General features: G+C 43.1%; 1 protein-coding gene and 1 long non-coding RNA gene across 9 annotated transcripts in view; both read right to left on the bottom strand.

Annotated features, from left to right (window-relative positions):
• Nucleotides 1–3,219: 3,219 nt before the first annotated feature.
• Il15ra (interleukin 15 receptor subunit alpha) overlaps nucleotides 3,220–12,605 on the bottom strand; it is a 30,068-nt gene continuing 20,682 nt past the window's right edge. For 7 of the 8 annotated variants that reach the window (XM_042278160.2, XM_076572849.1, XM_016008509.3 and 4 more), the window contains 2 exons: nucleotides 5,117–5,195; nucleotides 3,220–4,373 (listed from right to left, as the gene is read on the bottom strand). In XM_042278160.2, coding sequence (XP_042134094.1) covers nucleotides 4,277–4,373; nucleotides 5,117–5,195 — 176 coding nt within the window. In that variant the 3' untranslated portion in view covers nucleotides 3,220–4,276. The remainder of the gene's footprint in view (nucleotides 4,374–5,116; nucleotides 5,196–12,605) is intronic. The other variant, XM_076572846.1, reaches the window with a different exon arrangement.
• LOC143273389 (uncharacterized) lies at nucleotides 9,713–12,600 on the bottom strand. The gene is made up of 2 exons (XR_013051473.1): nucleotides 10,658–12,600; nucleotides 9,713–10,469 (listed from the first exon to the last, which is right to left on the bottom strand). It is a non-coding gene; the product is annotated as an uncharacterized LOC143273389 (long non-coding RNA).

The following is a 12,605-nucleotide window of genomic DNA, read 5'->3' as shown; positions in this document are numbered from 1 at the left end:
CCTCCAGGCTCCCTCAGCCCTACTCACAAGTACTTGTTACATACTTCAAAGCCTCCCTCCGGCTCACAGGCTCCCAATCTCAGATACCCATTTTTCTTATAACCCTCAAAATTCTTACCCCCTCTTGCTTCTCTGTGCTTTTCTGAGAGATGGCCTTGGCAGTTTGGAATAAACTTTTGTCTTTTTTACCCTCGGAACGGCCATTTTGCTTTCTTTACTGGGTCTCTCAAATACATCCAGAATTGGTGAGGAGGGGCTATTACATTTTGACTGTGAGGATTTATAGTCAGGCACTTAGGGAAGGAAAGAGTAAAGTGGATTCTGTGACACCTAGTATTATGTTTTAAGTTTAATTACTGTGCTTAAGAGGCCTATAAAACAAAATTGCCTCTAATCTGTATGTCCAACTTGTCCAAGGATAGATAACTTCTTGAAACACTGGGAGCTATTCTTGTAATTGCCTGTCCTTGTTTGTGCATGATACTGGTCAGTACCACTGCTTCTGCTTCTGGAAACAAAATTTGCTTGTTCGAGATAGCCAAGACACCTGCAAGACATCTGTCTGCTAAACTGAGCCCTTGATGCATGTAAACAGAACATAACATTTTTTTGTCTTTCCCTTTATTATTTTTTTATCTATTTATATTTTAATCAATCAATCAATCAATCAATCAATTAATTATTTTTTGAGACCAGGTTTCCCTATGTTGCCCTGGCTGTCCTGGAACTCACTTTATAGATCCGACTGGCCTCAGACTCAGAGATCTACCTGCCTCTGCCTCCCAAATGCTGGGATAAAAGGTGTGTGCCACCACTACTTGCCTGTTTTTTTCTTTTTAAACCCCTGACTAATGGGGCTGTATGCTACATTTGGGAATCCCAAGTCCTGGGTGTAGCCCTGGCATCAGTATCTGAATAGAGACTCTTCTTTATAAAATATATTTGTAGTCAGACTGGCGAATCTTGGAATGACTCCAGACCCATAACAGAGTCTTCCATGAGACAGCGGAGTATGAGTTAGAATACGCAGAAAAGTATCCACACACCAAATTCTAACACAGGCCAGGGAGTGTGAAAGGTTGGTTTGGACTGAGCCTTGCCTGCCTCAAAGGAGCACAGACCTAAGGAACAGCAAACATGTGGACTCAAGAATCTGCGCTACCTTCTTTGATGTTTGCAGGCCGGAACAGGGCAATCTTAGGCAATAGTGAAGATCCTAAATGCAAAAGCAGAGTGAGCAATTAGAACCTTGGGGATCGTGATGAGGCGCCTCAGCAGTAGAAGCACTGGCTGCACCTGCAGAGGGTCTTTCAATCCCCAGCGCACACAGGGCAGCTCACAAGGAGCAGCAATTCCAGTTCAGGGATCGGATGCCCTCTTCTGACCTCTGTTACCAGGTACACATGTGGTGCACAGATAACATACAGACACAATACTCATTCACATAAAATAAATCTACAAGCATGTGTCGTTTGTTTCCTGTTCTCACTACTCTCTCGCATCTAAAAGGGAGCTAGAAAAGATGCAAAAGAGTTTAATTCCTACATCAAGTCAAAATAGAAATGGTGAGGGGCTGGAGAGATGGCTCAGAGGTTAAGAGCACCGACTGCTCTTCCAGAGGTCCTGAGTTCAATTCCCAGCAACCACATGGTGGCTCACAACCATCTGTAATGAGATCTGGCGCCCTCTTCTGTATACATAATAAATAAATAAATCTTTAAAAAAAAAAAAAAAAGATGTGAGCTGCCTTAAAAAAAAAAAATAGAAATGGTGAAGGGCCATCAATGTGTGTGTGTGTGTGTGTGTGTGTGTGTGTGTGTGTGTGTGTGTGTTTTATGGCTAATATGGTGAAGGGCAAGTAGTGTTGGAAAAGGGAACTGTAAATTAGATCTGCAGCCAGTGAAGATTACCTAGGCTGAAGGTTTTAAGAGCTATACAATTTTCAAGTCCTTCAGAGTTCTGTGTACCTTTCCATTCCAAACTAATTATTAAAACTGGACATCTCAGTTTTACTCAGGAGGCAGAGCCAGGTAGATCTTTGAGAATCTGAGGCCAGCCTGATCTACAGAGTCAAGGCTACACAGAGAAACCCTCTCTCAAAAACAAAACAAAACAAAATAAATGAAAAACTGGACGTCTCAGTACCTAGTTCAATACCAGATCATTATATTCTCATCCACTCATCTCACATTTATTGGCATTGACTAAGAGCTGAGAACTAAAGGAAAATTATACTTCCCTGGCTGTCTTCAAAAGTATGGCAGCTGGTTACCAAAGACAGATTCTGTGGATGCTTTCTTTCCCTGTTGACATTTCCTTGCCCTTGAATCTGGGCTGGTTTGTGACTTGCTTTGACCAATACATAGCAAAGGTTATAGATAGCTAGCAAAGTTATACAGGTCTGTTTCTGGCCTACCTACTTGAAGGGGACTGGCAGTTTTGACTTTGTGTGGGCCACCATGTAAACAGCCTGACTAGACAGAGACCACCATGCTGTGAGGAAGCCCAAGTGAGCTATATGGAAAGGCTTCTTTTAGTTTTAATGAAAGAACCCACGTGAATTGATGACTGGTAGAAGTCAGTGAGCAATGGTAGCTTGTGAATCAGGTGCTTAACCCACCTCCTGAATGCATATGGTGGTTCCCCTTTCCGGGGCATGGAGGAGGACCAGTTGGCAGCTGACTCATAACCGGAACTCCTCTCCCACCCCTCTTCCCACCCCAGTTCTGTCCCAGTGGTGGCAGTAGTTGAACTATGTGACTCTGGGCACGTCAACCTCTCCAGGCTACAATTTCTTTTTTATCTGTAAATTTAGGAGGTAGGAGATTGGGGATATGACTCAGTGGATATGACTTGCCTAACATGGGTGAGGCCCTCTTTTTATCCATTGCTCTGCAATAGATTAATAATAATAATAACAATAAATTAATGAATAGAACGAAGAGGTGGAATTTGTCCTATGATTTTAGAAATAGTTGTCATATGTGTGTGTGTATGTGTGTGTGTGTGTGTGTGTGTGTGTGTGTGTGTGTGTGTGTGAGAGAGAGAGAGAGAGAGAGAGAGAGAGAGAGAGCAGGAATATGCATGCATCCTATGCTAGCTGAGCTCAGACTTACCATTGTTTAGAATATATTGCTTCTACTCACCATGAAATTTGGTTAGAAATCCTGCCAAAGCTGTAATCTGTGCCAGCTCTAAGCGAGGGCTTTCCCATTCCTCTTTTTTTTGAAAGAAAACCTGAGTTTAATCACATTAGATATCTTATTAATCCTCTTTCTCCTTTTTTCCTTGGTGGAACATTTCTCTTTGTTGATAACTTTAATATGTTTTTGTACCGAAAATAGATATTTTATTTTGTCTATACAAGGCATTTTCAAATATAAATCATACACTATGTGTAGATATAACAGAAAAGGAAGTATAAATATAAGTCTATATATATATGTATGTGTAAGAGGTCACTGAGTTCAGTTTTTGTCACAAATCCTATACCAAAGGATTTATTGGCTCAATGTCTCCTCTGCCTTCCTCTGCTCTTTTCCAATAGGTGCAAAGCAGCTAAGTCTTCAGCAGCTGTGGTCTTCTTTATAGACATCCCCCGTGCCAGAGGAGCCCTGGAGAGAAGTGGGAGCTTCGGGTGTGTTGCTGAGCTCTGTAAACTGTAAGTCAGGGCGGGGACAGGGAAGAGAGTCTACCACAGCAGTTCTCAACTTTCCTAATGCTGTGTCTCTTTAGTGTAATTCCTCATCTTGTGGTGACCCCCAACCATAAAATTATTTTTATGATGACTTCACAACTGTAATTTTGCTGCTGTATGAATCATAATGTAAATACCTGATACACAGGATGTCTGATATGTGACCCCTTTGATAGAGTCATTTGACAACCCCAAAGGGGGGTCATGACCCACAGATTGAGAACCACTGTCCACTATTTTGAGTTGACGTTGGAGTGAAGTTAGAGGCTTTTATGGAGACTGTGAGAGTCTCCCAGGAGAGCTCAAGCTGCTTGCACTTGGGGAAGTCGGCCTCGATGCCGAGCCAGCTGGAAGGGTGGTGGTGTCCTTCCAGATGTTGGAGAACACAGGCGTGCATATGGGAGACACCCAGACACAGTAAAACAGATCATTCCGGAGGCCTTTTATGATCACGATGTGCTTTCTCCTGATGCCCAGCTCCCTGGGTCCGGGAGCTCCGTAGCTGACAGCGCCTCGGCTTTCAGGTCCTCTCTTTAGACTCAGCGGGGCAGGTTTCCCTGGGCTTTGGAGGTTGTGAGGTTAGGTTCCTGGGTCATCCTCAGTGCTGCTGGTCCTCACACTCATTGGCTCTGCTTCCATGGTTTCCATCTCAACACTACGCGGCCGAGAAGCTTGCCTGCAAAATAGTTTATTCACAGGCTTTGAAAAGAGGCCAGGGCCAGTCTCCGGCCAACATACTTCTTATTGGACATGCAAGCCCTGTATCGAGGGTGTCACATTAGCAGACACCAGCCTGGCTCTCAGAGATCTGTGTTGCTCAGAGATTAGGAAAACCTAGGATGCTCAGATATGCAGATAGCAAGAACTTTAATCTTATTTTCAACCTCACCATCCATCCACCAGGGGTTTACCAATGTTGCTGGAACAAATCACGCCATCCCACTCTCACACCAGACTGCCAACCCTCTGCTAAAAACCAGCACAGACAGCATGGAAGAGAGGGGGAGAGGAGACTGGGACTTGGCTAGACCAGACTTGATACTGACGAAAGTGGCTGGATAGCCACGAGGCCTTAAAAGCAGTTCTTAGCGTTTAGCATTAACCAAATATAGTAATGAGCTCGAGGACAGCAGGAGCAGGCAGAGGCTCTGTATTCTGTCTGTGTGTCTACCTGTCTTGGAGTTCCCTCGAGTTTTAGGCCCTATGTATCTTGGTCAGTGCTGTCTTCCATGGTTCATATAAAATCTTCTAAAGGATAAACAGCTTTTTAAGCTGTGATTAAGTAAACAGTTTTGTGTGAGACAGAAACTAGAAATCAGAAACCTAGGTCAGCTCATCAAAAGCCAGTTTGTTGACTGGCAAATCTCTTTTCTGGTGGAAAGGAAGAATTGGGTCCTGCAGCTCTCCTGTGCCACTCACCTTGATCTGATGTACCAGGCAAGGAAAACCCCAACTCCTGCACCAACCAGAAGGACCAGGACCGATGTGGAGATGGCCACTGAAAAAGAACAGAACTAAGCTAGCACCGCTTGAAAGTCCCATGAGGCCATTCACTGCCAGGAATCGGTAAATTGCTGGTAATTTCCATTCTTGCCTAGGACAGATGCCCTTCTAGCCAGCTTGCCATTATCAACATTTCTTGGGGCTGGAGAGAAGCTCAGTAATCAAGAGCACATACTGCTTCTACAGAAGGCTGAAGTTCGGTTCTCACCATACACACTGGGCAGCTCAGCTGCCTGTAACCCCGGCTCTAGGGGATTGGATGCCCTCTTCTGGCTTCTGTGGGCACCTGCACTCACATGCACATACTCCCTTCCATATAATTAAAAGCAATAAAAATAAATCTCAAAAGTATAAACTAAATAGGAAAGCTGGCTGAAATACACTCAAAGTAATCTCCAACAAGTCGCAACCACATGCACAGAAAACTCTTGAGTCTAATGGCTGTTGGGTACAAAATATTAAGTCATGATGAGACTGTAGATAATCTTTACTTTCACTAAAATTGTTTCTTTTTTGTTGCCCTCGGAGTTTTGAAACGACACTAAAGTCATAAGAAGCAGTAAAATCACAGAAAGAAGACATCTTTACAGAAAGTAAAAAATCATCATGGCAAAATTGTTACAAAAACATTAGGGAACACAATAAATTAATGAAAGATATCTTGAAGTCTCAGATTGGATTTTTTTTTGAAGGATGTGTTGCATGTAAACTGTCTTCACACTGACTGGTAGGCTTTGTACCCCTTTACTGCCAAGGAGTGACTTACTGGAAAAGAGGAATTAGTGGTAGGAAGTAGTAGTTCTACTTTCACAATGCTCTTCCTATTGCTTTTGGAATGAGAAGAAACAACTGCAGAATCATCAGGAAAGGAGGCTCCTAGGCCAGTGATAGCACAAAACTGGTGACTTAACCCCAGTTTCTTTTTCAACTACATCCATGCAATGTTGGACAAGAAATTGAAACCAGATGTCTGAGACAAGGAATTAACAGATCATCTGGCAAGTTCTCCACCCTTTCTGGAGGGAAAAGGAAGAAATGGAGATTTGATGTGAGAAAGGAGAGGGGAGGGAGGAAATGATGGAGGAGAGCCGATGACTATGGTACAGGAGGCCGTGAGAGCCGCTGGCCTCACTTCCTCTTCAGCCCACAGTGTCGGTTGGGGCTAAGATGGAAAAGGCAGCAGAGACAGCCAGGGCCAGTATTCATGGAGGTTGATGAAATCCCTGTGTGTGAACACAGGGGGAACAAATTCCTTAGCAGGACCCAGGCAGACCAGGCCAGTCCTGCAGGAAAACTACCGTGAATCTGCGTCAGGTGCTGGAAGATGAACATCTGCTCTTTACTTCTGGCTGAGGCTTTTTTGTTTGTCTCTTACTGTCCTAGGTTCGTAAGAAGAGTTGAGCTCAGGACTTGAGGATGTAGTTAGAGTACTTGTCTATCATGCAGCGAGACCCTAGGTTCTATCCTTAGGACTGAAAAGTAAATAAATAAAAGAACTATTGTATTCAAATCAGATACCCAAAAAAGGATTGCGCTAGCCTAGCTTTTAAAATTTCATAAATTAAATTTAAGGTGATTCTCTCTCTCTCTCTCTCTCTCTCTCTCTCTCTCTCTCTCTCTCTCTCTCTCTCTCTCTCTCTCTGTGTGTGTGTGTGTGTGTGTGTGTACATGGGTGTGCTTGGACCACAGTGGGAGGCCAGAGGGCACATGTGAGGAGATTGGGGGACAACCTCAGGTTTGAAACAGGTTTCTTTGTTGTTCTTTACTGTGAAGTCAGGCCGCTGGCCCAAGATCTTGTAGGGGGTCTTAAATCTCTGCCTCCTCCTATCTCCCCTTAGAAGCACCGGGATTACAGATGTGAGCTATCATACCCAGCTTTGCATGGGTTCTGAGAGTTGAACTCAGGTCCTCACACTTGCGTGGCAACTGCTTTTACCCACTAAGCCCTCTTCCCAACCCTAGGATCTGTGAAGATCAGAAATCAGTATTTCAGAGCAACTTAGGACTATCACTTGTAAAGATTTCAGTTTTCACTGGACAAGTAGGTGAATGACGGTTCCCATCAAATGCAGACAGAACCTGTCGATGACGACAAACTCATGTCACATGTGGAAAAGACTCAGGCCCAGTACCATTCTGGAAAGTAACCTTTCACTCCTAGTGAACCAGTCCAGCACCGTAAGTGCTATTGCAGGTGTCACACTGGGCTTGGAGTCTGTAGTCAGGAGTCTTGGGCTGGTAGGCTAGCTCATTGGGTTCAGTGACAATTGGGAACCCTGACAGCCTGGGTTCAATCCCTGGGAGCCAGATGGTGGAAGGAGAGAACCCACTCCCACAAGTGATACACACACACACACACACACACACACACACACACACACACACACACTTAATAATGAAGATTTTTTTTAAAACTGGCTGGAGAGACAGCCATGGGTGCTGGGAACCGAACTGTAATATTTTTGGTTGTGAGCCTAGGCTTTAATGACTGAGACATCTCTCCAGTCCAATAATGAAGATTTTTTAAAAATAAAACCAGGAGTCTTTAATAACCACCTAGGTAAAGATCAGAGAGAAGATACTGGGATAATTGAATAAGTCCTTGGCAAGAAAGGCTGTCAAATGAAGCATTTGATAATTAAGACAACGAAACCACATTTCCTCACTATTAAAATGTTCAAGTCTTTAAGTTCTGGTACTCATTTGCTAACTCATTCAGTATTTATTGAGCATCAGCTATTGGCTGTTTTCTGTCGAATTAAAAGGAACAACTTTTAAGCTGGTGGTGGTGGCACACACTTTTAATCCCAGCACTTGGAGGCAGAGGCAGGTGGATGATCTATGTGAGTTTGAGGCCAGCCTAGTCTACAGAGCAACTTCCAGGACAGCCAGGACTAGACAGAGAAACCCTGTCTTGAAAGGCAAACAAACAAATAAGCAAGAACAACTTTTAAAAATAGTGATAGCTGGGGCTGGAGAGGTAGCTGAGTGAGTAAGAGTGCATACTGCTCTTGCCAAGGATCCAGGTCCAGTTCATAGAACCCACACAGCAGTTCAGGTCCTTACATTGCATGGCAATTGCCTTTACCCACTGGGTCATCTTCCCAACCCCAATATCTTTTAAAATCAGTTCCAAGGGGATCTGATGCCCTCTTTTGACCTCTGCAGGTTCCTGTATGCACAAAGTACACTTTCAACATTCACTCAGGTACATATATATATAACATAAAAATAAAAATTTTAAAAGAAAATAAAAGTGAGAACCATTTGTATAACTTATTTTAATCATTATAGACTGAGGATACAACTCAGTGAAGAGTACCTATCTAGCATGCCCTTTGTTCCATCCTTACTATAAAACTAAAATAATAAAACAAAATAACAGAGGGTTGATTATCAGTTAATTGACTAAGCAATCACTATGGTTGAACACTGTCAATACTGCTTTACAGAGATGCGCTTAGCTGATTGCTCATTCTTGAAGAAAAAGCACCCCACCCTGTGCCCAAGGAGCCAATGAGTATCTACACTATGCAAATGAATGGTGGGGTATTCAAAGATCTTGGGTGGCTGGGATGGATAGTGTAAATGGCAAACTTTGAAGACACTGTCACAAATACTTTTACAAAACCAGACTGGTTATAATTTCAATTTGCACTTTATTAGCAGATAATAAGAACTTTTAATGTCCCATTTTCATTTCTTTACTAACCAATTGACTTCTCTCATAATTCAGCATCTTCATGTCTATGTTTAAGGAAGAATACCTTATTTATACATAAAATGATTTTTAAAATTTAAAAACCTTTATATTTCTCACCATCCCTTGCATAGAATTATCTTTGTCATGAAAGCCATGACCTGGAAAAATAAGTATTGGAACCTAAATTGCTCGAAGCTTTATATAGAAAATTTTACATGTCGATTTTCATCCACTAAGTATAATTGCACCCAAGTTTCTACTTAGTTACTATTGGTAATATAACTCAAGACAGTAAATAATCACATGTCCAAAGATGAAATTGGCTAAATAAATTGTGTCTATATGGAGGTAGAATATTCTGTAGCCATTAAAGAGAAGAAGGTGGTTTTTATGTGCAGATATGGAGAATTGCTAAGATATGTCAGTGTCCTGGTGAACGTTCATTGTCAGTTTGATACCGTCTAGAGTCATGAGAGGAGAAGCCTTAATTGAGAAATTGCCTAGATCAGGTGGCCTGTGTGCATGTCTATGGGGGATTTCTTGGACTGTCAACTGATGAAGGGGGTCGAGACCATTGTGTAAAGCACCCTGGTCAGGTGGTCCTGGCTGTAGATGAAAGCTAGCCAATGGGACTGGAGCGATGGTTCAGCAGTTAAGAGCACATACTGCTCTTTCAGAGGATCTGAGTTTGGTTCTGCGCATCACATCAGGTGGCTCACAGTTGCCTGCAACTCTAGTTCCAGGAGGTTGGGATGCCTCTGGCCTTCCAGAGCACTTGCCCTCTTGTGCATGCATGTGTGCGTCCTCAGACACACACACACACACACACACACACACACACACACACACACACACACACACACACACACACACACAGAGAGTTTTAAAAATAATAAGAAATAGTCTTCTAGAAAAACATTTTTAGAAACTTTAAAGAAAGCTAGCAAAGCATGAGCCAGAGAGTGAATGAGCACGGAGCATTTCTCCTTGGCTTCTTGCTTGAGTTTCTGCTCTGACTTCCCTCAGTGATGGACTGTGACCTGGAAGTATAAGCCAAATAAACACTTTCCTACCCAAGTTGTTTTGGTTAGCGTGTTTTATCACAGCAACAAAAAGGAAATCAGGACAGCCTGTAAGTGAAGAGGGTGAAATACCTATCCTTCCACTGTTCCTGTGTGCGTTTGTTTTTACACAGCCAACCAGAAGGAAGCAAAGGAGTTTGCTGCTGTCTATCTCCAGGAGGGCTTTGAGTCAGAGGCAAGACCTTCATTCTCTTCATTCTGTGCTAACTTTGGACTGTTTTTTGTTTTAAATTTCTTGAGGTATGGTGTTACTATGTGGCCACAATGGTCTTGATACTCACTATGTAACCCAGACAGATCTTAAACTCACAGTAATCCTCCTGCCCTAGCCTTCTGAGTGCCGGGATTACAGGCATATGCACCCATGCTGTTTAATTTTTGATTTTCAGACCATGTGCAAATTATTAAGAATTTGAAAAACAAAAAATTCAAAACTATGTAGAAAGATTAATGTACTATGTGTCATAGAGAAAAATTAGTTTGCCTAATTCTTTTCTTTTTTTTTTTTTTTTTTTTTGGGTTTTCAAGACAGGGTTTCTCTGTGTAGCTTTGCGCCTTTCCTGGGACTCACTTGGTAGCCCAGGCTGGCCTCGAACTCACAGAGATCCGCCTGGCTCTGCCTCCCGAGTGCTGGGATTAAAGGCATGTGCCACCACCGCCCGGCTAGTTTGCCTAATTCTTATATGTTGTTCTCTTAAATCATGAATATGTTTTTGTTTATATGTCCTTGTCATTAAGTGAGTTTTTCCAATAAAGTACTCTTCAAAGGCCTTTCTAAAATGTCTTGTTTTCATCTATCATCTATCTATCTTTTGTTTTTTGTTTTTGTTTTGTGACAGGGTTTCTCTGAGTAGCTTTGGTGCCTGTCCTGGATTTCACTCTGTAGACCAGCCTGGCCTCGGACTCACTTAGATATGCCTGGCTCTGCCTCCCGAGTGCTGGGATTAAAGGCGTGTACCATCTCTGCCCGGCTTTCATCTCTGTCTATCTATCTATCTATCTATCTATCTATCTATCTATCTATCTATCTATCTATCTATCTATCTATCATCTATCTATTTATCCACACATCTATCTGCCTATCTATCTACTTTTTTTTTTCTTTTTGCAGTGCTGAGGATTGAGCAAGTACTCTACTACTGAGCTGTTATATCCCTAGTCCTCTTTACAAGCTTCATTTTGATATAGGGTTTCACTGAGTTGTCCAGGCTGGCCTTGAGCTTGCAATCCTCCTGCCTCAGCCTCCTGAGTACCTGAGAATACAGACCTTTACCAGCAGGCCTGTCTTCATTTGGTCATTTACAAAATCACTGTAACTAATAAACTGCTAATATATCTAAAGCTACATCTGCTTCCCAGATGTTACTTAGTGATGGTAAAATAGGACCAAAAAGCCAGTGGGCCATTCTCCAGCAGGAAAACTTACACATAGAAAATAGAGCTGGGCAGTGGTGGCACACACCTTCATCTCTGCACTTGGGAGGCAAAGGCTGGGGATCTCTGTGAGTTTGAGGAGAGCCTGGTCTATAGAGTAAGTTCCAGGACAGCCAGGGCTGTTACACAGACAAACCCTGTCTCAAAAAGAGAGAGATAGGAGAGAAGAAGGGAGGGAGGGAGGAAGAGAGAGAGAGAGAGAGAGTGAAAGAGAGAAAGAGAAAGAAAGAAAAAGAATATTTTATTCTTTTAAAAGTGTGTGTGTGCATACAAACTTATGTGTACATACATACAAGTATGCAGGTACCCACAGGCCAGAAAAGGCTGTTGTATCCCCTGGAGCTGGAGTTACAAGCAGTTGTGAGCCGCCTGTCTGGGGTGCTGGGAACTGAACTCTGGTCCTCTGGAAGAGCAGTGAGTACCCTTTACTACTGAGCCATCTCTCTAGTGCCTTTTGTTCCTTTTAAAGTTTGCCAGGCTAAAGGATTAGATTCCTGCTCTCTGCACTCCACACCTTTTTTTATGGCCCCGGAGATCAAGCTTGGCCTTGGCCTTGACAAGCAAGTGCACTGTCACTGAGCTGCGCCCAAGCCCTCCCTTCTCCCCTGCTCTTTTCTTTCTCTAAAGTCTCTCTTCCTCCTTTTCACAATCACTTTTCTGTTTCCCTCCTCCATTGATTGCACAGCCTCTTTGTTTTTCTTCTAACTGTAATGCTCCATATCTTTTTATCAACAGAAACCATTTGGACAGAGCGGTCTGGACTATCTCTCTGGACAGTGCACAGTGCTCCAGCCTGTGAGGTCTGCGAAGCTTCTGGCGGAATAGCCTTGTCTGAGTGGCGGCAGCAGGCTCCTGTGGTTTCCTAATGTACCCTGGGTGTGAGTGGAGCCTGGTGGGGCTAACCTGTGAGTAGCTGAGCCACCAAACTCGTTTGTGGTGTACTAACTCCCTTGTACACCACTAGTGTGACAGTTAGAAGCTACTGATCTTATGATAAGTAATCATGTCCAATGACAAATTCCATAAACAGGGTATTATACAAGTTATTGTCTGATGCAGACATTTCAGAGAGGCAAAGGTATAGTGCTGGTGACTGTGCTGGAGTGGCCTGGAACAGGCTGATGAGCGTGCTGGGTCTGTTTTATAGTCCCTGGTTATAAATACATCAGACAAAAGACAATACTCA

The sequence above is a fragment of the Peromyscus maniculatus genome, chromosome 5 (genome assembly GCF_049852395.1).
Source record: "Peromyscus maniculatus bairdii isolate BWxNUB_F1_BW_parent chromosome 5, HU_Pman_BW_mat_3.1, whole genome shotgun sequence".
In the NCBI taxonomy this organism is placed as follows: Eukaryota; Metazoa; Chordata; class Mammalia; order Rodentia; family Cricetidae; genus Peromyscus; species Peromyscus maniculatus.
This window is presented reverse-complemented; position numbering and strand designations above follow the sequence as displayed.